The 26,449-nt window shown below is 39.4% G+C and overlaps 1 protein-coding gene across 1 annotated transcript in view; it reads right to left on the bottom strand.

Annotated features, from left to right (window-relative positions):
* LOC143018644 (lysosomal acid glucosylceramidase-like) overlaps positions 1-26,449 on the bottom strand; it is a 40,299-nt gene that overhangs the window by 720 nt on the left and 13,130 nt on the right. Inside the window, exons 2-11 of the mRNA XM_076174214.1 lie at positions 17,466-17,651; positions 13,130-13,262; positions 12,316-12,469; positions 12,026-12,195; positions 10,903-11,026; positions 8,266-8,379; positions 4,288-4,432; positions 2,823-2,902; positions 1,504-1,614; positions 116-294 (exon numbers count right to left, since the gene is read on the bottom strand). Of these exons, the coding sequence (XP_076030329.1) occupies positions 116-294; positions 1,504-1,614; positions 2,823-2,902; positions 4,288-4,432; positions 8,266-8,379; positions 10,903-11,026; positions 12,026-12,195; positions 12,316-12,469; positions 13,130-13,262; positions 17,466-17,651 (1,396 nt within the window). The remainder of the gene's footprint in view (positions 1-115; positions 295-1,503; positions 1,615-2,822; positions 2,903-4,287; positions 4,433-8,265; positions 8,380-10,902; positions 11,027-12,025; positions 12,196-12,315; positions 12,470-13,129; positions 13,263-17,465; positions 17,652-26,449) is intronic.

Raw genomic sequence — 26,449 nt, forward strand, 5'->3', positions numbered from 1 at the left:
GACTGTATGAGCAAGTTGTAATAAAACCAAGTCTAATACTGTACTCTACTCATGTATATCACCTTATTGAAATTCATTCCCAAAGCAGACGACAAAAACCCAAACACCAACATACTTATTCAGAAGGATGACAGCTATTGCATTATCTGGTCGCTTGAAGACAACATGGTCAACAAGGCCTTCATTTTCTTCTGCTATTACACTGACGTCCATTCTGACTGAACCTAGAGGCAGTATTTTTGAGAAGTGGGCCAGAATATAGAAAGTAGGCTGCCTGTAGAACTCATTGCTTGTCTAGAATTAAAACATATAATTCATAAGTGATATAACATATGGCAAGTTCTGTATGAAAATCATTAATATAAACAGACAATTATTGTTCCCTTGAATTTCATACATACATATTGTACAAGTCATACACCCACCCTTCACCCATCCCACACCTATTTATTGTTCCTTCTATTTCCTTGTGCATGAAAGGTCATTACCATTCTCTGCCCATTCTCCAGGTCAGAAACAATGTATCAAGACATAGTGCCTCTACAGCAGGCCCCAACAGCTGAAACTGGTTTACTCCAACCACTTCATGACATGGCAACCCTCCCTATTCATCAACATAAAGATGAAATTGTACACAAAAAAGTCCTTTTGAGATGTGTCAATTTCTCATCCATTCACAACCACCTAATGGATACCTATCTCTTGCCCTCTCTTTTCCCAGCTTGATAGACATTCTCCATGTACCCAAGGCCACCCCTTCACCCCATTCATCCATCTTTCTTTGTCTTCCTCTCACTCATCCTTTCCATATACTCAAACCATACTCTTTGACTATCTGCAAGTTTCCTTTCCACTCCCACCCTTTGCCTTACCTTCTAATTTCTCATTCTATCCATTCACACAACTCCCATCATACTTTTTAAACACTTCTCAATAAAATTTAGGTTCTACTTTTGTGCTGCCTTTAAATTCCAAGTCTCTGCTCCATTGGTGTTGTGGGCATAATCACCCAGATACCTATTTCTAATGACAGTTTTCATTCTCCCCAGACATTCACTTGCTTTCCTTACTCTACAATTCACCTCCACCTTTATTCCTCCATTTACTGCTACATCTGAACACCTCTGTACTCTTTGATCCACATGAATGGACAAAATCAGTTGTGACAGGGCCTGACAATAATCATTTTCTTTTCTCCGGTGAAAAAGAATGCTACTGTCACTTTTGAGGCCAGACCGACTCAACACCCACAAACCAATGCTACCATTACCTTCACCAATAGGAATACTATCTTAAATTTTATAGGAGTAAATATAAATAAAGTCAATAATATTTAAAATTAAGAAAAAAGTGACAAAATAATAGAGCAAAATCATATAAAGAATGACAAGTGTTAAAATGTCACTAAAATAAACAAAACAGAAACAAAGTTTGTTAAAACACATTGACATACAAAGATAAGATAAGGACAACAAATATACTAGCATCACAATTGCAGTTTACCTTGTTAACAATAATGGGGGAATCTACAAAGTTCCCTGCCCAGTTAGGGCCTCCCTCTAGGTCAAGAGCCATATTCCAGTCAGTCCATCCTGTAGCCCAGTGATTTAGGTTCTGTTAAGAACATATTTTTAACACCAATGAATAATAACATATAACATTAATAATGATAACATTTGTTTTCAGTTTCAATGACTGATAACCTGTGATCTGTGGTCCTACAGATGTCAACAACGGTTCCTGAGGCCTCCCATAGATCTCTATGGGGACAATTGTTGGGATGCTGTCTTTTTACATCAATAACTAGGAGGAGGCTGCACCTCCTAAAAATGCAAATGGATTTTTGAAAATGGGTGGCAGGGAGATAATTCTTTCCAACATGTCTTGCAGGACCACCACTTACACGTTACCTATTACTGGTCAGCTCTTTTACTGTACTCAGTCATGTCTATGCACATGATCTGTTTAAACATGTTTCACATTCAGTAGAAATCCTCTTTACATAATATCTATGAAATCTCTACTCCACTCCTACTTCGTCCCATTTCACAAATATATTTATAAGAGCAAGTTTAAGCATCCTCTTGATATATATATGGTCATGTCATACATTCCAAATGATGCTAACATCTATTATCCAAAAGCAATATATGTGGACCCATGAACTAAAATTTCAACATAAACCTACCTTCCTATCTAGAAGCTCAACAGAACCAGAGCCAAGGTAAGGCTGGGTGAGTAGACACAAGCTAGTTTAGTTGTATTATGGGAGGTTAGATTCACATCTTGGCAAGACCAAGTGAGGGATCGACATGATGCTAGGAAGTGTTTATGTGTGCTTTTCTGGGTTACCAGTGACAAAATTCTCTTACTTCATGCCCTCATGTATATCACACCCTTAAAAGAATTTGTTCTGGCTAATGGCAAGATATTTTGTTCTGTCAAATGTCTGGTCATTCAGTTCAAGTTGGAGAACCCCCTGTATGCTTTTGTCGATAAAATATTGCCAATACTGTGTCAACTAGCACCCTCAAGCACAATGCACACTTAAAATATTCTGTTATGGCCTATAACAATCTCATTCAACTTGGAAAAAAACCCAGTGCGCTTTCATGGATAAAACAATATAGAAACTGTCTTCAAGAATGTTGAAGACACAATTCTTTTCTTTTTTTAGCTAGTACATACCAAAGTTGTTGTTGTTGTTTTTTTAGCTAGTATGAAATTATTTTATTTAGCTTGGAGGAGACTGTGCGTTCTGTTGAGCTTCTAGCCAAGAGGTCGCTGAAACTATAGTTCATGTCTGTACACAGAGTGCTCACCTCAATTATGTTGCTTGCATAAGATTCTGCACGAACCCAGGAACCAAGAACCACCTTAAGGATTTGCCATGGCCATTGTCCTGCAGGATGGAGGGTGAGCCACATAATGAAAACCGAAAGATACTAGAGAGTGTGTGTGGGAGTCTACATAATCATAATAATTACTGCCTTAAGTTTCACTAAGTGGAAAAGCTGTAGCTCCATTATGGCTAGCAATGGTCCTCAGGCTCACAGATCTGGCCAAGAAGAAACTTTGAACTGTTTTCTGTGTTGTATTGGTATGGAACTGTTTTTACATCATCAGCCAAGTAGCAAGAGGGGAGTCAGCTTTCTATGTGTGAAAGGGGTAAGAAATAGTTTAAGTTGATAGAGAGAGATCTTGGCTCCAACCTGGAGAATGAAGCTGTTGAAGTAAACCAGCTCATGCTGTCAGACCATGCTGTAGAAGCACTGTCTCTGAATTGCCTTTGACCCAAGCAATGTGGCTGGTGACAGGGATGACCCTTCGTCCTCAAGGTATGACAAATGTAAGGGTGATGAATGGGGTTTGGATGTATGTGGGATGGGTGTAGGGTAGGTGTAGGTTTCTACTTGGCTATCCCTTTTAAAAAAAGGAAAAGGCGTTTTGGTATGTGTGTTTGTATATCACCAGCTGGTAGGAGGAAATGGAAGCATGCAGTTGATTATTGTCAGATGGAGAGAATGTAACTAATGCTGATGGAGAGAGATTTTGGGTCTGGGTTAGAGACAGTATGCCAGCCTCTCAAGGCTGCACCTCCAGATAGAAATGAGATTGTTGATGGAATCTGAAGATCAGTACTGATATGATTCCCTCTGACATCTGTCTCACAGAATCACCATATGTTGGTTCTTATTGCTGATCCCTGCATAAGGAATTAGCACATAAAATATAAGGAATTAGCACATAAAATAACTAAGAGTGAAACTACTCATGTTTCTTCTAAACATATATGTCAGATCCTGCAAAGCAAGGTAACTAGAACATAGAAGAAGAAATGTAGTGAAGAAAGGAGTGAAAAAAATGGCTGGGTTGAAAGTAGAAGGGGTGAAGTGGTCCCTCTTCCATGCTGTGCCATCTTGCTTTGCTGGTAATGACATAAGAAGAAGAAGAAGAAGAAGAAGAAGAAGAAGAAGAAGAAGAAGAAGAAGAAGAAGAAGAAGAAGAAGAAGAAGAAGAAGAAGAAGAAGAAGAAGAAGAAGAAGAAGAAGAAGAAGAAGAAGAAGAAGAAGAAGAAGAAGAAGAAGAAGAAGAAGAAGAAGAAGAAGAAGAAGAAGAAGAAGAAGAAGAAGAAGAAGAAGAAGAAGAAGAAGAAGAAGAAGAAGAAGAAGAAGAAGAAGAAGAAGAAGAAGAAGAAGAAGAAGAAGAAGAAGAAGAAGAAGAAGAAGAAGAAGAAGAAGAAGAAGAAGAAGAAGAAGAAGAAGAAGAAGGTTTCTCCCAATGTACCATTACATGCTTCAGTGTAGAGAAGTGGCAACTGTGGATGCTTCTTGTGTGTAACATCCAAGAGGGCAGCAGGTGTAAAGGCATCTGTGTACCAATGCACTGCTACTCCATAAACATACTGTGCAGCTGAAGGGTAAGACATCATCTGAAAATAAGTTCATAATAAATTATTTCACTGAAGTAAGAACAAAAGGTAAAAGGTGCAAATGGAGAGATGATGATGGAAGAGAAGGCAGTAAGAGGAAGATGGGCAGAGTATTTTAGGGAGTTGCTAAATGTGAAGGAGGATAGAGAGGGAAAGGTAGTTGCAGTGGGAAGCACTAAGAAAATTACCGTGATGAGTGAGGAAAATGGAGGAGAAATAAGGAAAGATAAAGTAAAGGCAGTTGTTAAGATGATGAGAGCTGGTAAGGCACCTGGGTTGGATGGATCCCATGCAGAATGTCTGAAAAAAGGAGGTACAGTGATGGACTGGCTAGTGAGGTTATTTAATGTTTGCTGGAGAGAGGGTAGAGTGCCGGGGGACTGGAGGAGTATCTGTTTAGTTCCACTTTACATGGGAAAGAGGGACAAATGTGAGTGTAGTAGTTTCATAGGGATTAGCTTGTTAAGTGTAGTTGGAAAGGCTTATGGGAGGGTCTTGATTGAAAGGATTAGGAGATGAACAGAGGGAGTAATTGGTGAAGAACAATGTGGGTTAAGGACAGGTAGGGGTTGCATAGATCAGATTTTTGTGGCAAGAGAGATATGTGAGAAAGCTTTAGGAAAAGGTAAGGATGTTTTTTTTGGCTTTTATGGATTTGCAAAAGGCTTATGACAGGGTAGACAGGAAGGCACTGTGGGAGGTATTGTAGATATATGGGATGGGAGGAAATCTTTTAAGAGCAGTCAAAAGTTTTTATGAGAGTAGTAGAGCATGTGTTAGGATTACAAATGGAGAGAGTGAGTGGTTTGAGGTAAAGATAGGACTTCATCAGGGATGTGTTGTCACCCTGGTTGTTCAATTTATACATGGATAGGGTGGTACAAGAGGTATATGCAAGGGTAGTGGGTTGGGGTTTGGTGATGGTTCAAGAAAATAGAGAAAAGTGGGAGATAAGCCAGTTGTTGTTTGCTGACAACACTGCGCTTGTAGTAGGATCAGAGGAGGGATTGAGGAAGTTAGTGACAGAGTTTGGGAAGGTGTGTGATAGAAGTAAGTTGAAGATAAATCTGGGTAAAAATAAGGTGATGAGATGTTACAAGGGAAGAAGATGGCAGCAGACTGGAAGTGAGTATTAAGGGAGAGAGACTGGAGGAAGTGGATAGTTTTAAATACTTGGGTGCAAATGTGGTGGGAAAGGGAGGAGTGGAGGTGGAGGTAGAATGTAGATTGAGAGAAGCAAGTAAATGCCTTGGGGGATTAAAAAGTGTAATGAGAAATACACATTTGGGAATGGATGCTAAGAGGAGACTGTATGAAGGAGTAATTGTGCCGACAGCACTGTATGGGGCAGAAACATGAAACATAAGAGAGGAAGTGTTTGAATGTGTTTGAGATGAGGTGCCTCAGAGGTATGATAGGGGTTACTAGGCTGGACAGAGTGAGAAATGAGGAGGTGAGGAGGAGAATGGGGGTGGAAAGGGAGTTGGGAGATAGTGCTGATGAAAGAGTATTGGGATGGTTTGGACACATGGAAAGAATGAGTGAAGAGAGATTAGTAAAATAGGTGTGGAAGGCAGAAGTGGAAGGAGTGAACATGAGGGAGCGACATATAATGAGATGGATAATAATAATAATAAGTTTATTTGGCAAGGAATCAAATACATGAAATACAGATAATGAAAAGAACATATATTTTGAAATTACAATTGCTGAGTTAAACACAAAAAAGCATGTAAGCTTATTTCCATTGTGGTCCTCATTAGACTGTTTTTCTACACTAAGTTACACAGACAACATACATAGGGGTTAAGGGGACCAGGAACAGTCCATAGCTGAGACATATAGTAATCCTTGACATTTTTCTTGAAAGTAACCTTGCTATCTGATTGCTTAATGGACATAGGAAGTGAGTTCCATAGTTGAACACCTTTCCCTGTCCCCTCAAGCAGAAAATAAAGAAGACAGGGAGAAATCTCTTCAAGGTGCATAAAAATATTATCCACATACAACCATCTATTCATACATATATGGGGTAAAAGAGGCATTGGGAAAGAGGGGTATGTCTGCTGAAGAAGGATGTGAGAAGACAGAAGATAGGGGTGAATAGAGAATGGTTGTGTATGGATGATGCATGAGGGGGAGTGGGTGGGGGATTGGAGGTGAGGAAGTATGTGTGAAAAATAAATTGATGCAGTCCGAAGGGATTTCTCCCCATCTTCTCCTTTTCTTTATGAGGGGATGGAGAGGGAGGGTTGCTGATTTAATGAAGCAACCTTGCTGTGGATGTGCTGTGTCTTTATGCCATTGTTTTTTGGCCATCTCCCTTGTAAGGGGTAAAAGCCTTTGGTATATGTATGTATAGGTATGTAAGTATTTGAGGCCACATGTAGCAAGGAATGGAAGAGTGAGGATAGAAGTAACTGTAGTGAGGGAAGCAAGTACCTTGGGTGAGTGAAAAGAATAATGAAAAATAAGTATCTGGGACATAGGCAAAGAGAAGACTGTATGAAGGGGTGATTTTGCCTACAAAACTGTATGTGCCAGACATTTGGAAAGTATGGGAGAATATCAAATGTATTTGAGAGGTGTTTCAAAAAGATGGTGGGGGTTACAGGGATGAATAGAGTGAGAAGTAAGGAGGTGAGGTGAAAAGGATGGGAAGAGAGTGGCAGATAGTGTTGATCAAACAATACTGGGATGGTTTGAGCATATGGAAAGAATGAGTGAAGATAGACTAGCAAAAAGAGTGTGGAAGGCTAAGGTGGATGAAGTGAGCTTGAGAGGAATACCGAAAATGGGATGGATGGATGGATGGGGTGAAAGGGACCTTGGGTAAAAGGGGAATGTCTGTTGATCAGGAATGGGAGAGGGCAGGAGATAGGTGTGAGTAGTGAATGGTTGTGATTGGATGATAAACTGATTCAGCTCAAAGGGATTCCTCTTCTTCTTTTCTATTTACTTATGAGGGATGGGAAGGAACAGTCACCATGAAGCACTGGAGGCCAACAAACTTCAGCTGTTGGGCCCTGCTGTGGATGTGCTGTGTCTCACTACACTGCTTCAGATATGGGCAGTGGGTAGGAAACAGGGATAGCCCTTTACCCACAAGGAGCTAAGAGATTTCTTTAACAGGTAAACAAATGGGTGTGGATGGATGTGGGATGAGTGGTGGGTGAGTGCATGCCTTGGCTGACTACTTCCCTTGGAAGAGGGAAGAAGCCTTTTGGTATACAGATAGATAAAAAAAATTACATCTATCTATACACCAAGGGTTTCACTCTTAGAAGAAAAGTAGCCAAATCAAAGGCATGCACCCACTCCCACCCATTTCATTTCCACTCTTATCTTAGCTCTTTGTGAATAAAGGGTCATCCTTGTCTCCTGCCCACTGCTCGGTCAGAAGCAATGCATTAAGACACAGCACATCCACAGAAGGGCCACTTCATTTACACAGCAACCTCCTCTCCCTGCCCCCTCAAGTAGAAAATAAAGAAGATGGGAAGAAATCCCTTCAAGGTGCATAAAAATATCATCCACATACGACCATCTATTCATACATATATGCACATATATGTGTATATATGTGTATATATATATATATATATATATATATATATATATATCAAAAAGCCCTCACCCCCTTATAGATGGTGTGCCTAAGCTAAGGCATACACCTACCCTTCACTCATAACTAACAATAATACAAATAGATAAACAAGACTATCTAATATAGCAGTATTTCCTGCACATCCATGTTTCATAATTACCAGCTCATCTCAACAAACTGGTGCATGAAAAATATGGTCTATAAAGAACAGAAAGCAAGCACTTACTATATCAACCCATTTAGGAAGGAAGAATCTGTTGTCATCCAATATGAAAAGCTTTGTATGTGCAAAACCCTCTTGCTCAAGAGTAGGTCCCAGATACTTCCCCAGCCATTTTGCCTATGAAGAAAAAGAAGATGAGGAGCCTGCATCAGTAGGTGTGTAGTTGTGGCCGAAGCCATTATCTTTGCCCTATGTTCTTGGACTGTTGGGAAAGGTAACAGTCACTGCTGGGAATTGGAGAGAAGTACAAGATTTGAAACCACAATTATGTGAATGCAAGACCAGTACTCTTCCAATCACACCACCAGCACATGTTTTGCCTTAAAATCTGTAATCTAAATTAAAGCTTTTATGTTACAAATATCACAGATTAAAATGAAGAAATTAGACATTGAGTTAAGACCTACTGAAATCTTTGTGGAAATATATATTCCATAATCAACTCTGGCTTTCATGAATGAAAATTAAGTTAGGGGAAAGCAAAAGAGAGAGAGGATGAGAAAGGGAAAGAGAGAGAGAGAGAGAGAGAGAGAGAGAGAGAGAGAGAGAGAGAGAGAGAGAGAGAGAGAACAAGAAAAGGGGAGAAAATAGAGGACAAGAAAGGGTGTAAGAGGCTGGTAGAAAAGAGGGTAGAGAGAAGGGTAGAGGACAGGTGTTAAATTTCATGTGTTGGGTGTTTATGAAACGATATAGTTGAGCGAGCTGCCTGAGACCACTTTCTACCTTGTATAGGTAATAAAAAAAAATAATATCTAAACAATAACCAAGAGCTCTAATGTATTGCTGACATGACATTCCTTTGTAACCTAAGTGAAAATTATGCAGACTTGAGATTATTCTTAGATTATTCTAAGTAAAAAATATTGCCATACAGATTTGTATCAATGAATCTGATTGGTGAAAGGGTGGGGGAGGAGAAAATTCAATTGGTTTATGATTGCAAGATCATGCCCTTTGGGGAGGATCTTAAATATAAAGTTAAAGATCAATGGACTCAAAAAATCACTATGTGAGTGCAAAGCTCACATAGAATCTTGCATACATGCTCTTGGGGGATTCCTTTGGAGCATGCTGGATAAGAATTAATGTAAGAAAGATACAAAAGAAAAATTCTACATTTTCATTCTCCCAGACAGAAGATTATAACTAAAAAAAGTGAGTTGCCATATCCATAAGGGAGAACCACAAGGGTGATTGTGGTACTCCTCAAGGCAGGCGTAGCTCCTCTTGGGGATCGGTGCCACCTGCGTAGAGCTGATGGCCAGGGGTGGTTACAGGCACACATCATAACACAGACAAAGCTGCAGAAATAATCCAGCCATACCTTGATACACTCAACACATGGTTCATCACAAACAGACTCAAAATAGCTCCAACCAAATCTACAGCAACACTTCTCACCAACTGGACAATAGAACACAAATAAATACCTCACCTCTACATCAACAACACTCTAATACACACACAAACACACCGAAAATTCTTGGTGTAACATACGATACATCCATGTCTTTCAAACAACACATCACAAACATAAAAAACAAATGCACACCTAGACTTAACGCACTTAAGTCAATCACTGGAACGACATTTGGACAAAACAAAGAAACTAATATAACAATATACAAACAATGCATACGCTCAGTGTTGAATTATGCGAGTCCTGCATGGGCTCCTAATCTCAGTGAGACACACCACAACACCCTTCAAATCATACAAAACAAAGCCCTAAAATCAATTACAAGCTGCACAAATACAACACCAACAGACCATTTACACCATGAAACAAAAGTCCTCAAAGTCAAGGACCACCTCGACATGAGAGGCACACAAACACTTGCCGCACCCACCACAAACACATCACACCCGCTACGCTACATAGCAGAACACCCACACACACCAAGAAACATTAAAACAACACCCAAAGACCTTTATTACGCACAAATACTCTCTTCTCTTCCTCCACAACCACCAAATACCAGCCTCCGGAAACACATTCATAATCATATCACTCACCGCTCCATTAACACACTGAAAGACAACACACTGCTGCATGCCAGACCCCCTGATATCCACCCTTCTGAATCCTCTCTCCCACGAAAGGACAGAGTCCACTTGGCCAGACTGCGGTGCGGCCACCACCCAGCACTTCTAAGCTACCAGAAGAGGCTGGATGACCGCATTGTGAACAGCTGCCCAGGATGTAACACTTCACCCCATACCATACAACACATAATGGAAGACTGCATTATACACAATCATGCACGCAAACAACACAACATACACTCTATAAAGGATTTGTGGGAAAACCCAGTTTCGGCTGTAGCATTCCTTGGGGAGACGGGACTGCTCGGACAGACAGTCTAGGGAACGACAACAACAACAGCAACCACAAGGGTGATTACAGTGACAGAGTTGACAAAGGAAAAGAGAGAACAAGAAAGGGAGAGATTAAAAAGAGAAAAAGAGAAAGAGGGAGAGAAAGGAATAGACAGAGAAAGTGAAATAAAGGGGAAGACATGAAAATAGAAAAGGAGATAATTAAAAAGAGGAAGAAAAAAGGGAATAAAAAGATGAAAAAAAAATAATAATAATAAAAATTAAAGAATAAGAAAAAAAAGATATATTTTCCTAACTCACCTGGTCCTCAGGTGTCCATCCCATGCAGTTGAATGAAAAATGGGAAAGAAGACCATCTGTGGGTTCATTCTGAAGAGTCATTCCCCAAAAACTCACATTGTGTTTCGAGTACTCTTTCAAGAATCTGTAAAGTTATTTTAGTCTACATCACTTGTATAAGTATTTTTTTGTACTAATCAAGAAAACTTTATGTAAAATGCAGATCATGTTTTTATTACAAGACAAACATGAACTCCCTGTTAATGCACCATCACCAAGTTTTCAGTAGCCTATTGATGCCATGTATTTATTCGATTGTAATATATAGGATGGGTGTTATGTGCTTGAGATTCCATCTCTTTTTCTCCAACTCATGACTAGTTTTGAAATTGCTTTTGGATTTTGCTTGGATCATAGCATATTCTAAGCTATTCCAAGAGTTAATTCATCTGCATGGAATGTTATGTTTCTTGATATCCTTTAGATTTTTTTCTTTTTTACTTGCTAATGACCTCCCATCTTTCTCCTGTTCCAGTCCATAAGATTTCCTCTGTTAGTTTTATCTATTTCCTTTAATGTGCTGAACAACAATCAAGTCATCTCTTACTCCTCTAATTTCTAATGATGGCATATCCAATACTTTCAATCTCTTTTTTTGTATGATTGATCTGCAAGGCTAGGAATGAATTTGGTTGCTGTTCTATGTATTCTTTTAATCTTATTTATATCTCACCTTATGTGGGGAAGATGTACAGATTGTTAATGAACACAAAAGTGACCTTTCACTATGTGGAAAGATATAAGTAAGAATACATAGAGCAACAACCAAAGTCTTGCAGATAAAATGAAACAAGGAGATACTAGATGCACTTAACCTGCCAATATTAAAAAATTGAAAAAAAAAAAAAAAGGATTTTAATGGCAAAGTTAACAGAAAAGATATCTTGATCTGTGATATGGGGCATTGCAAGGTTATAGGAACAAGTTTAAAAAGATCACTTCTGTGGGATATGATACATCACAAAAGGGAGCCATACAAGAATTTAAAATAAAGATTGATGATTGAACAATAAGAGACATAACTCCACAAACACAGCTCCCTTCCTGTATACCTCTATCATGTAAACACCTAAAAAATTATTACCTGACTAAGTACTGAGCCCATGTGCCATAGTACTTGTGCAAAAGTTTACCCTTCCCCTTGATGTTATTGTTGCTCTTCATCCAAGCAGGGGCACTCCAAGGAGATGCAAATAATTTTACATGACGACCCCCAGCTTCAGACATTTTAAGTGACTCAAGGATCATTGGGATCTGAAAGAATACATGAGAAGTGCAACTCATAAATGTATGAGTAATTACTTGGAACCAATAAGTTCTGCCCAGGAAGTATGAGTCATGTACAAGACCATTGCAAGTGAATGGCTTTCCTACTTTGTACTTGATGTCTTCCATTTGTAATGCAAATCTTTTTAGTGATTTGTCCTCTGGAAAATCATCATATGTGTAGGGATGGGTGCTGAAATCTGTTCCCCCAATGGGTACACGTCCTAATGTGTATTCAAGTCCTTCATCACCATAGTACGAGCTGAAAAAGTCAAACAAAACGGAATGCATGAATATGCAAAGACTAATCTGAATCAAATGACCTAATTTTACCCTAATCAATCAGTCAATTCAAGGCCCTAATTTTCTCTTGCAAGAGACCTGCAGCCCCATAAAATCAGCTATGGCCCCAGTGGCTCAACCTGTAAGTCACTCAGTGAAAATATTTTGTGTTGCTATCTGAAAAGAGTAAGTCACTGTAGTATTGGGTACTCAGTGTTTTCTAAGAGTAAAAGTCACTGTAGTATTAGGTACTCAGTGTTTTCTAAGTGGTAGTTGCAAATATATAATATCTTGTACCCTAGACTTGAAAAGCAACTCCAAAAAAAAATATATTATTATATACTTGTCAAGATACACAAAACAGGTTTAACAAGTTTTTATGTCTCAAAGAATGTGAGAAAAATAAAGTATGATTCATTCCATATCACCCTCTTCCAAATGTCATAGCTCCTTGTGGCCCTTCATTCATAAGGGGCTAAAAGAGTTTTTTAAAAGGGAAATGTATGGGATGGTTGGAGGGTGACTGCATGCCTTGGCTGACTACCTCCATTGTGAGGGGGGAAGAAGCCTTTTGGTATATAGATATAGATAAATAGATATGTCATAGTAACAGGTCCCACATCCCTGCAAGGTCACCAACCTAAGGATCTGGTTGCGCATATCTGAGGGCAGAGAGAAGACATTGACACCAGTGGCATCTGTGAAGGCACCACCAAAGCCCAAGAATTCCTGACCATTTGCATCACCAACCAATAACACCTGCCTCTTGCCCACTGGAAAAGATGCAACAGTTACAGTATAACAATAAAGAGTAAACATATAACTCAAGACACTTCTAATATTAGGAATCTTGTGTTTATACAAAAGGTATTTATAAAAGGATTACCTAGCAATCTGTCAATCTGAAACCTAGGTTCCCACTTATAGGATACCCATGGCATTATGGTATCCAGCCATGGCCACCAGGCTGGGTCATAAATACGATGTCCATTCAAAAAGTATCCAACCTTGGTCCATAAAGAAAAGAATTGTGTACATTTCACAATTTTTATATAATCACCTTCAAAGTACTCCCCTTAGGAATGCACATACTTCTCCTAGCAGTGCTGCCACTGCTGGTAACATCTCTGGAATGCCAAAATTGGAATGTTGTAAAGCTCTGCCATCATTTTTCTCACAATTTCCTCCCTCAACCCAAAGTGCTTCCCTTTCAGGGTTGTTTTCAGTTTAGGGAACAACCAAAAGTTACAAGGTGCCATGTCTAGAGAGTAAGGAGGGTGTTGAAGAAATGGAGTATTGTTATTGGCCAGGTAAGCTTGGACCAGGTGGGCAGAATGAGCAGGCACCTTATCATGGTAAAGTTGCCAGTTTCATGCTGCCCACATTTCTGGTTGTTTTCATCTCACATCATCATGAAGGTGTCACATAGCCTCCAGCTAGTACTCCTTATTAATTGTTTGTCCTGCTGGTATTTATGATGCACAATACCACTGGATAAAAAAAAAAAAAAAAAAATGTCAACATCACTTTGATGTTGCTGCAAACCAGTTATGCTTTTTTGGGTCTTGGTGATGTCTAATGCTTCCACTGAAATTTTGTTTCCAGGTCGTATCCATACACCCATATCTCATCACCAGTAATGATTGTCTTCATGAAGTCAGAATCACTGTTAGCACAGTCAAACAGGTCCTGTGCAATTTCCAGGTGGAGTTGTTTCTGCTGTTCCACCAGCAACTTGAGAACTTAATTCAGTAGTGCTGCTCAATGCACTCCAACATGTTGCATAAGGATGATAATCCGACGAGTGTGTGCTGGATGTCTGCACTCTGGCCTTCACAGACAGGAAGTGGCACACACTACAGCTGTCAAAATTTCCACACATGCAGAGTAAGGGTGCTGTCAACTACCACAAAAATTAATTGCTGAATGGTAAATTATTTTTCTTTTTATGTATATAGGTTGAATACTTTTTAAATGGACCTAGTACCTCTCAATAGAATTTTCTATTACTGTATGCATTGTGTGAATGTTAGGCAGTAAGTTATGTATCTTCTGCATGTAGACTGCATCTAGGGCATATAGTATCTGATTCAGTGCAAGGTGGTGGTTTGGAATTTGGTGGGGCAGTATGATTTTTGTAGACCTTGGAAGTAAAGAAGACTGTAGAAGAGAAGAAGCAAGCATTCACAGACTGGTTGCAAAGTAGGATGAGAGAAACATATGTGAAGTATACAGAAAAAAGAAGAAAAGCAAAATATGAGATAAAGGAGGTAAAATGGGGAGCAGATGTAAAATGGGGAGTATGACAGAAAATTCAAAAATAATATAAAAATATGTTTTGAAAGGAAGTTAAAAGAGGAAGGGGATGCAAATCAAGTTGAGAAGAAAAGGTAAAAGGTGCAGATGGAAAGATGATAATGAAAGAGATGATAAGGGGAAGATGGGCAAAGTATTTTAGGGAGCTGCTAAATGTGGAGGAGGATAGGGAAGGAGTGGTGATAGTAGTGGAAGGCACTAAGAAAATGACAGTGATGGGTGAGGAAAATGAAGGAGACATAAAATGAGGTGCAAGTAGTTATCAAAATGATAAGAGCAGGTAAGGCACCTGGGTTAGATGGGTGTCATGCTGAGTGTCTGAAGAAGGGAGGTACAGTAATAGTGGACTGGCTAGTGAGATTGTTTAATGTGTGTCTAAGGGAGAGTAGTGCTGGAGGACTGGAGGAGTGCTCGCATAGTTCCATTTTAATTGAGAGAATTAGGAGAGGAACAGAGGGTGTTATTGGTGAGGAATAGTGGGCTTACAGGAGGTAGGGGATGCATTGATCAGATTTTTGTGGTAAGACAATATATGTGAGAAAGCTTTAGCAAAAGCTAGGGATGTTTTTGGGCCCTTATGAATTTGGAAAAGGCTTATGAAAGGGTAGACAGGAAGGCACAGATATATGGGATTGGGGGAAAGCTGTTGGAGCAGTCAAGAATTTTTATGAAAGTAGTAGAGCCTGTGTTAGAATCAGAAATGGAGAGGGTGAGTGGTTTGAGGTAAAGATGGGACTTCACCAGGAATACGTCATGTCACCATGGCTATTCAATATGTACATGGATTGGGTGGTGCAGGAGATAAAATAAGGGTAATGGGGAGGGGATTGGAGATGGTTACAGAAAATGAAGAAAAATGGGGGGCGAGTCAGTTGTTGTTTGCTGACTACATTGTGCTTGTGGCAGGATTAGAGGGGGTATTAAGGTGGTGTTAGTGATGGAGTTTGAGAAGATATGCCATAGGAGAAAGTTGAAGGTAAATGTGGGTAGAAGTAAGATGATGAGATGTACAAGGAGAGAAGATGGCAACAATTTGGAAGCAAGTCTTAAAGGAGAGAGACTGGAGGAAGTGGACAGCTTTAGGCACTTGGGGTTGCATGTGGCAGGAAAGGGAGGAGTGGAAATGGAGGTAAATTGTAGATTGAGAGAAGCAAGTAAATGCCTTGGAGGATTAAAAAGTGTAACGAGAAACAGGCATTTGGGAATGGATGCAAAGAGATTATATGGTGGGGTCATTGTACCAACAGCACTGTATAGGGCAGATATTTAGAATTTAAGAGAAGCAGAGAGGAATTTTTTTAAATATGTTTGAAATTAAATGTCTCAGAAGTATGGTAGGGGTTACAAGGTTGGACAGAATGAGAAAGGTAAGGAGGAGAGTGGAGGTGGAAAAGATGGCAAACAGGGTTGATGAAAGAGTATTGTAATGGTTTGGATACATGGAAGGAATGAGTAAAGAAAGAGTAAAAGAAGTGTGGAAGGATGAGGTGGAGGGAGTGAACATGAGGGATGACTGAAGATTAGATGGATGGATGAGGTAAAAAGAGTGTTGAGCAAGAGGGGGATATCTGTTGAGCAAGGAACGGAGAAGGCAGGAGATAGGGGTGAGTGGAGAATGGCTATGTATAGATGATACTATGATGTAAGGAAGGGGGATGAAGGGGGTAGGGAATAAATATGTGTGAATATGTTGATCCAACCTAAAGGGATTTCTCCTCTTCTATTTTTTCTGCATGGGACCAGAGAGGGGGGTGTCATTGATTGAGTAAAGCTGCCTTGCTATGGATGTAGTGTGTCTTGCTCCATTGCTTCTGACCCAGGGCAGTGGGTGGGATACAGGAATGACCCATCGTCCATGAAGAGCTAAGATGAGATGGTGGTAGATGGGAGTGGAATGGGTGGGTATGAAATGTGTGGGAGTAGGTATATGCCTTTTGACTTTAGGTATCTCCTTAGAAAAAAGCCCTTGGTATATGGATAGATTTTCACTTCTTAGTTGGTCTGGTGGTATTTGGTTTAGCGTAGAATTATGGAATTACTTGGTCATGACAGTAGTTGTTGTTTAATGATTTGTGTATATATGTGTTTCTACAAAGGAGTGCTGTGGGGTGATAGTGATATGTTGGAAGATTTCCAAAATCTGATGCTATGAACCAACTGACTGATATATGGTCCTTGCACTGAAGGAAAACAAAATCACTCAGTTCAAGTACAATTATTCTGTTCTCCTGGATCTCTTTTGCAAGAGACCTATAACTCCCAGGAGTCTGACTATGGCCACTGAAATGATTCACAGATTAATCAGAGAAAATATTTAGTAGTGTATGAATAAGATGAGTGTTGGGCAATGTAAGATGTGTTCAGTATCTTCCGTGTGGTGACTGCATCTGAGGCACATTGGGGGCTATTACAAGCCTATTTCGTAATGCTGGACTTGGCAAAAACTCTAAATAGGATTTTTTTCTCATTATTTAATATCTAGCATAGGGAGTATGGTGGCCAAGCAGACTAGAATGCCAGTATCTGGAGGCTTAAAAGTAAAAACAAAACCAAGCTGCTTAATTTTCACAAAACATTTAGTATTTAATAACTCTCAGTACTCAGACTTAATTCTGACAAAACATTACTGTGATCAACCTACTGATGTTTGCACAACTTACACCAAGGGATGTTGTTGTCATGGTGGGAAAAGTTCTGGTAAGATATTTTCCATCGCTGTCCTGCTTTAGTGGTAGAAACAGTTACAAAACCCTCATCAGGTGCATGAATGGTAGCCAGGGAGTCACAATGTGTCTCATTGCAGACACAAACACCACTCCCATGACCATAGTCACGTATATAGCACTCTGTAAAAAGAAGGCACTATGTTAGAATATAAATGGAGGAAGATTGTGAAAGGATGGAAGAATGATGTGGCCCTAAGGGATGTTCTCATTTGCTTCATAAACTATTTGTGTGAATTTGGGTGTCACTATATGACAGAGAAGTGAAGGAAATCAGATCAGACCACTGAGTCCTGCTATGGAAGTGGTGTGCCTTGCTGTATTGCCAATGACCGAAGCGGTGTGGTAGGGGACAGGGATCTTTCATTCATAAAATGCAAAAATGGGAAGGGCATTAGATGTGTTGAATTGCATTTAACTAATTGTAGTATAGCCTTTGTATCTTGCAGTGTTTAGTTTGCTCTTAAATTCATGAATGGTTTTTGCACACACTACTGTTTCATACAGTTTGTTCCAAGTGTCCACCACTCTGTGTGGAAAACTGATATTCTTCAGATCTCTTCTATAACTATCTTTTTTTATTTTATTTTCATGTGTGTATTTACCTAGTTGTGACCCGCTATTATATCTTTCTGCATCCATTTTTTTCTTTAAGACATGTATAGTTTAACACTCACTGTTTCCTCAATCAGTTTGTTCCAGATATCTATCACTCTGTGTGGAAAGCTATTCTTTTTCAGATCTCTTCTGTAACTGTCTTTAGTTTCTCTATGTGTCCTTGTATTTCTTCTGTTCCAATTTAGTTTATCATCCCTATCAAGAATTTCTATCCCTTTCATAATTCTGTAAATGGTTCGCAAATCACCTCTTTCTCTTCTTTGTTCCAGGATTGGTAAATTTAGTTTATCCAATCTTTGTTTGTATGTCAAATTGGAGAGTGTTGGTGCCATCTTTGTTGTTGCTCTTTGAATTCTTTCTAGTTTCTTTACTTTCTTTTTTGGTACTAGGTGTCCATAGTGATGCTGCATATTCGAATTTTGGTCTTATCAGTGTAACTAGTACTTTTTTTTACCATTTCTTCATCCATGTAGTCAAAGGCTACTTTTACTGATCTTAACATGTTAAAAGTTTCTCAAACTAATTTGTTATCATGTTTGTCTGGTGTCTTGTCATTTGAGATAGTTACTCCTAGGTCCCTTTCCAAGTTTACTATTTTAACTTCCTTTGTACCAATTTTATATTGACTCGACATTATATTTTTGCTTTTTCCAAATTCCATTATACTATATTTCTTAATATCAAAGTTCACTTCACTCTTCTGACTCCATTTCTGGACTTTGTCCAGGTCTTCTTGAAAAGATTTGCAGTCTTCCTCTGTATTTACTCTTTAATAGTTTCGCATCATCTGCAAAGAAGTTCATATAACATTCCATGCCTTCATCCATATCATTTATATAAATAGCAAACATTATCGGAGCCAATACAGAGCCTTGTGGGACTCCACTTCTCATATCTTCCCAATTTGAGTTCTTGTTTCTAAGTACCACTCTCATTTTTCTTCTGTTTAAGAAATCTTTCATCCATTCCAATAATTTTCCTTGTATTCCACCAATTGTTTCAATAGTTTTTTGTGTTACTTTGTCAAAAGCCTTTTTAAGTCCAAGAAAGCACAATCTGCCCATCCATCTCTTTCTTGTATTATTTCTATTAATCTTGAGTAAAAGCGTATTAAGTTTGTAGTACATGATCTTCCACTTCTCGAACCAAATTGTTTAGGATTTAGTATTTTGCTCTCTTCCAAGTGTTTAAACCAGAGGTGGGGAACCTGCGGCCTTCCGGGCCATCAAGTGTGGCCTTCTGCGGCCTTTGATATACATGTTATTTTTTTTTAAAAGACCTTGAATATTTTTTAAGTCTGAAATCATTATACACCTAAAACCTATAATACAGTATACACCACACATAGACAAAAGCAAAGTTAACCGTGTTCAGTGATGTCACTCCCAGAAATTGGAACAATTTTTCTCTGAACCCAATGAATTTTAACTTAAAGCATGCAACATGTAAAGGCAATATTTCCTTTTCAGCTACGCCACCCTAGTGGGAGTGAGTGACTTCGCATAAAATTCACGAAGAGTTCCTGTCTCGTCCACCTCCTCACTGTGAAGTCATTGTTGCCATTTTCTGTGTTTATCATATGCTCCAATAAGCCAAATTTTTTTTTTTTTTTTTTTTTTATCATTGTGTATAAGTAATTAATTCTGATTTCATAAAACATGTTTCGTCAGCTTCAACTTTGGAATTTTCGTTTCCAAGTTTTTCATTATCTTGTACATTAAAATAAAAAAAATAAATTCTCTCAACTTTTTATTATACATAATAATTTTCTTTGAAAGCATTGTTTCCCTTTCCATTCTTTCCGCCGTGTTGTTTAAGATAAAGCATTAAATTAATCTTAGTTGAATATTAATTGGAATTTTAAAACCTTTTATTAAAGTGTAAAATGGGGATGTTAAATAATTTTTGCAATTTTTATTTCTGCATCTTGAAACATGACCAGCTTTTGTTTTTTTAAGATTTTGAATCTTCATTTCATAATTACATTTTATGCAATTTTTTTTTTCTTAGTATTTTTTGTCTCATTAAATATCTATAATGTATCCCAGTGTATACCTTTGTATACCGTTATGGTATGGTTGAGTAACCGTTATATATGGTGTGGGTGAGAGCACCGCTGGACACCAGTTGTATACCTGGTGTAGGTACGTTAGTTGTATACCGTTATGGTATGGTTGTGGTAACCGTTATATATGGTTACGTAGGGAAGTCTTAATGTGGCGAGATAGACTCCAAAGCGGGAGTTTTCGTTGTTTATTTTAAAGAAGACATTTGAGATTAAACTACAAATCGGATGCCCTTTGGGGCTAAATACAATAAGTGCCAGGCCTTGACCTAGGGCACGATAGCTCTGACCTCCGGCCGGTAGGTTCGTGACCTACCCAGCCTCTGGCAGTAGGTTCTTCACCTACTCCAGCTCTGCCTACATTACATGGATGTCATAGAATATATAGGGTTAGAAGGGTTGCTGTAAGCAAAGGCGTTAGTCTCGTTAATCTATGGATTGGGGACGGTTTAGATATATAAGGGTTAGTTGTATAATTGGTGGATATTGTTAGGTATATTATATCTATGTTAGTTTATGCGTAATACACTAGGGCAGTTATAATAAAAGGATTTATGATACGTTAGTCTGGTGACACTAGGCATCTATACTTGTTTGTCTTCAAATGTGCTGTGTTAGGGGTGCATGTCGTGGGAAATGCAAGGTAAGCAAGAGGAAGTCTCGCTCTGTTGCAAGCATGTGGATCACGTGCGTGGTGGGTGATGATTAATAATGGTGAAGGATACAATAAGCATTTTTTGCATTTCTAATTTGCTTTGAATTTAAATTCATAAAAAGGGTATAATTAAAAACAAAAACAAAAAAGGGTCAAGTGTAACTTCTGCACCCACTTCGAAATTTAAAACAATGGTAAAAAAAAATAATTTAACATTTTTATACATATCCCCGTCTGGGGTATTGGCTGCTTGTTACTGTGGCAAAGTAGCATGCAGTCGATACTTTAGGGTCTATATGGGGCGCCCCTATGGACCAGAGCCACACATCATTTTGTCTATGATAGAGGAAAACTCTGTTCATAGAAAAATGATGACACTTTTATACTACGACTGTCCCTCCGTTATGCTGTCCCCCAACCCTTGTTGCTATATTGTACCATTTTCTGAGTATTTTCTTTTTCTATGGTGGGGGAATTCCCTGTGGTGGGGGAAAAGAATACTGCCACCAAGTATTCCCACTTGGATCGTAAGAGGCGAGAAAAAAGGGACGGGGATTGGGACTAGGCATCCCTCTCCTTGTAGCCCTACAGGGCACATTCCTAGAAGAAAAGGCAGAGGCATAAGAGGGGCTGGAGGGCCTCGGTCCAGCACCCTAAGGTTTGGGTCTTTTAATGTGCGTGGATGTGGTACAGATGAGAGTAAGAGGGAAGAGATAGGTAGTATGTTTGTGAGAAGAAAGATGGATGTGTTGGCTTTGAGTGAAACTAAGCTGAAAGGAAAGGGCGAGTGTAAGTTTGGGAGTGTAAGTGGGAGGTTATCAGGAGTGAAGAGAGGGCGAGGGAGGGAAGGGGTGGCTATACTAGTAAGTGAAGAGATAGGAAAACGTGTGGTGGAGTGGAAGGAGGTTTCCTCAAGGATAATGTGGATGAAGGTGAAACTGGGAAAGGAGATGTGGATTTTTGTAATTGCATATGGGCCTGGCAGTGAGAAGAATGTAGAAGAAAGGGAAGGCTTTTGGATAGATTTAAATGAGTGCATAGAGGGTTTAGGGAGAAGTGTAAATGTAATAGTACTGGGAGACCTTAATGCTAGGGTAGGAAAGGAGCCAATTGATGGAGTGGTTGGGAAATGTGGAGTTCCAGGAAAGAATCGTAGTGGAGAGTTGATGGTAGAAATGTGTCTAGAAAGAGAGTTGGTGATAGCAAATACAGTGTTTCGGAAGAAAGTCAAGCATAAGTACACATGGGAGAGGGTGGTGGAGGGAAAGGTGGTAGATAGAGCTTAAATGGACTATGTAGTGGTAAATAGGATTATGATAGGAAGAGTTAGGGATGTACATGTGCTAAGGGGAGAGGGTGGGGGAATATCAGATCATTTTCTGGAAGGTAAGTTGAGCGTGGAGGACAGATGGAGGAAGAGGAAAGGGACAAAAGGTAGGGAGGTGCTTAGAGTGAACTCTCTAAATGAAGAGGAAAAGGAGAAGGAGTACAAGAGGAAGCTGAAGGAGGAGTGGGAGGGAGTGAAGGATAGAGTAGAGGTAGGTGTGGAGGAGGAATGGGGATGGTTCAAGGAGGGAGTCACAAAGTGTGCAAGGATGGTGTGTGGAACAAGAAGGTCAGGAGGAAATAGAAGGAAGGGTAGTGAATGGTGGGATGAGAAGAAGCGAGCTTTCACAGATTGGTTACAAAGTAGGACGAGGGAGTCATATGAGACATACAGGGAAAAGAAAAGAGAAGTAAAGAAAAAGGTAAAGGAGGCAAAGAGGAGAGCAGATGTAAAATGGGGTAAGAGTATGACAGAAAATTTTGAAAGTAATAAAAAGATGTTTTGGAAAGAAATTAAGAGAGGAAGAGGAGGCGAATCAAGTAGAGAAGAAAAGGTAAAAGGTGTAGATGGAGAGATGATAATGGAGGAGAAGGCAGTAAGGGGAAGATGGGCAGAATATTTTAGGGAGTTGCTTAATGTGAAGGAGGATAGGGAGGGAAAGATAGCTGCAGTGGGAAATGCTAAGAAAATGAGAGTGATGAGTGAGGAAAATGGAGGAGAAATAAGGAAGGATGAAGTGAAGGCAGCAGTTAAAATGATGAAAGCAGGTAAGGCACCTGGTCTGGATGGATGCCATGCAGAATGTCTTAAAAAAGGAGGTATAGTGATGGTGGACTGGTTGGTGAGGTTATTTAATGTTTGCTGGAGAGAAGGTAGAGTGCCAGAGGACTGGAGGAGTGCATGTATAGTTCCACTTTACAAGGGAAAGGGGAACAAGTGTGAATGTAGTAGTTTCAGAGGGATTAGCTTGTTAAGTGTAGTTGGGAAGGCTTATGGGAGGATCTTGATTGAGAGGATTAGGAGAGGAACAGAGGGAGTAATTGGTGAGGAACAGTGTGGGTTTAGGACAGGTAGAGGTTGTGTAGATCAGATTTTTGTGGTAAGACAGATATGTGAGAAAGCTATAGGTAAGGGGAAGGATGTTTTCTGGGCCTTTATGGATCTGGAAAAGGCTTACGACAGGGTAGACAGAAAGGCACTGTGGGAGGTTATGCAGATATACGGGATAGGAGAAAAGCTTCTGGGAGCTGTCAAGAGTTTTTATGAGAATAGTGGAGCGTGTGTCAGGATTAGAAATGGAGAGAGTGAGTGGTTTGAGGTAAAGGTGGGACTTCGTCAGGGATGCGTTATGTCTCCCTGGCTATTCAACTTATACATGGATGGGGTGGTGCGAGAGGTGAATGCAAGGGTAGTGGGTCAGGGATTGGAGATGGTTAAGGAAAATGGAGAAAAGTGGGAGGTGAGCCAGCTGTTGTTTGCGGACGACACTGCGCTTGTGGCAGGATCGGAGGAGGGATTGAGGAAGCTGGTGACAGAGTTTGGGAGAGTGTGTGATAGAAGAAAGCTGAAGATAAATGTGGGTAAAAGTAAGGTGATGAGATGTACAAGGGGTGAAAGTGGCAGTAATCTGGAAGTGAGCATTAAGGGAGAGCAACTGGAGGAAGTGGATAGTTTTAGATATTTGGGTGCAAATGTGGCAGGAAAGGGTGGAGTGAAGGTGGAGGTAGAATGTAGATTGAGAGAAGCGAGAAAATGCCTTGGTGGTTTAAAAAGTGTAATGAGGAATAGGAATCTGGGAATGGATGCTAAGAGGAGACTGTATGAAGGAGTGATTGTGCCAACAGTGCTGTATGGAGCAGAAACATGGAACATAAGAGAGGAAGAGAGAAGGAACTTGAATGTGTTTGAGATGAAATGTCTGAGAAGTATGATGGGGGTTACTAGGCTGGATAGAGTGAGAAATGAGGAAGTGAGGAGGAGAACAGGGGTGGAAAGGGAGCTGGGAGATAGGGTGGATGAAAGAGTATTAGGATGGTTTGGACACATGGAAAGAATGAGTGAAGAAAGACTAGTAAAGGAGGTATGGAAGGCAGATGTGGAGGGAGTGAACATGAGGGGACGTCCTAGGATGAGATGGATGGATGGGGTGAAGGGGGCTTTGGGGAAGAGGGGAATGTCTGTTGAGGAAGGACGGGAGAGGACAGAAGACAGGGGTGAATGGAGAATGGTTGTATATGGAAAATGTTGTGATGCATGAGGTGGATTGGACAGGGGAATGGGGGGTGAGGTAGTGTGTGTGAGCAAAAATTTTTGACGCAGCCCGAAGGGATTTTCTCCCCGTCCTCTCCTTTATATGGGGGGACAGAGAGGGGGGGTCGCCGATTTAATGAAGCGGCCTTGCTGTGGATGTGCTGTGTCCTGCGACACTGCTTCTGACCCAGGGCAGTGGACAGGGTGCAGGGATGACCCGTCATCTAGGAGGTGCTAAGATGGGAGGGAGGGTGGAGGGGTGTGGAGTGTTTTCGGGGATGGAATGGGTGGGAATGTTTTTGTGCCTTGTCCTTTTTGGCTACCTCCCTGGTAAGGGGGAAAAAAGCCTTGGTATATGTATGTATATTTTTAAAATAAAAAAATAAAAAGATTAAAAATGAATTTTAAGGGAGGGGGGTGGAAAACTTACACCGTCCCCTAAAAAGGGATAAAATTAAAAAAATAATAATAATAATTTGTTCAGTGCAGCCTCTAAGTGGGACGATGAATTGTAAGGTGGCCTTCATGCACAAAAAGGTTCCCCACCCCTGGTTTAAACCATTTATTTTCAATCATTTTTTTGCATATTTCTGCTATTGTGCTTGTAAGGGATACCAGTCTATAGTTTGTTGGATTTTCTTTGTCTCCTCCTTTGTATATTGGTACAATATTTGAATTTTTCCAATCTTGTAGTACTTTTCCTACTTTGTGTGAGAAGTCAATTATCTTGTGTATTTTGTCTGTTAGTTCATATATACATTCTTTCACAATTCCATCAGGCCCGTATGACTTTCTGACATCAAGGTTCTTTATTTGGTCCCTTATTTCTTTCTGTGTCACCTCCATTTCTTTCATTTAGGAGAATCTTTCTCGCTATCCTTCATCCCAAATTTGCGAGCTTTCAATTGTAAATACAGACCTAAAATGCCTGGTCATTACTTCAGCCATTTCTACATCTTTTATATATTCTTTATTTCCTTCATACAGTTTCGCTATTTCATGTTTGTTTTTGGTTTGTCATTTACATATCTGTAAAATAGTTTAAGTTGGTCTTTGCATTTGTCTATTATATCTTTTTCATAGTTTCTTTTTTCCTCTCTACGCATATCTACATATTCATTTCTCAGTTTGATGTATGTTTGCCATTTGGTCATTTTTTTGTCTTTTTCCATCTTTTCCAGGCTTTGTCTCTTCTATCTTTAGCATCACTACATTTTTTGTTATACCAACACTTTATGTAAACCCTTTTTTGTTTCTTCTTGGGTACATATTCATCTGTTCCCTCCTTGTATTTTTTTTTTTAAATATGTTTCATTTCTCTTCCATCTTTGTTTCTTCATTTGAAAAATTTTCCCAGTTAGCATTTTGAATTTTTTTTTCTAAGTTTTACAAAGCTCGTTTTGTTATACATTAATCTTCCTTTTTATGTTTCTCATTTTTTTCTCACATCATTTTGTTCTATAAGTTTGAGCTCTTTTATTATGTGGTCACTCTTCCCAAATGGTGTCTTGTAATTCATTTTGTCCATGATTTCAGGCTCAGAAGTGAATATCAAGTCTAGTCCCAATGGTTCTTCATTGTTTCTATATCTGGTATTTTCCTTGACCAATTGAGTCAATGGTCAAATCCTCTTTTTCTATGGATTCTTTATTCTCTTTATTATTATTCTTTAATGCCTCATTCTCATCCTTTACTTCTTTTAACTGTCTTTTTAATTCTATTTCTTTATCTAGGTTTTGGTTCTCCTTCTTTAGTTCTTCCAATTTGTCAACTCTTTGTGTAATCAGTACAAGTTGACTGAACCTAACCTCCTACTGTTTGTTCATATTTGCTAGTTATTCCTCTAGAATTGGTAATTGGGGGAGGTTGTCATCTCCTCCCTTATTATGGGGGCCTACATGCAAAACCCTAGGAAGAGTTCCTGAACAAACAAACAGACAGACAGACAAATATAAGATAGTTTTCCAAGTACCTTGGGTTATAAGGTTTCAGAATATATATGGTTA

Source organism: Oratosquilla oratoria, chromosome 35, assembly GCF_046742065.1.
Source record: "Oratosquilla oratoria isolate Oo_2021 chromosome 35, ASM4674206v1, whole genome shotgun sequence".
Lineage (NCBI taxonomy): Eukaryota > Metazoa > Arthropoda > Malacostraca > Stomatopoda > Squillidae > Oratosquilla > Oratosquilla oratoria.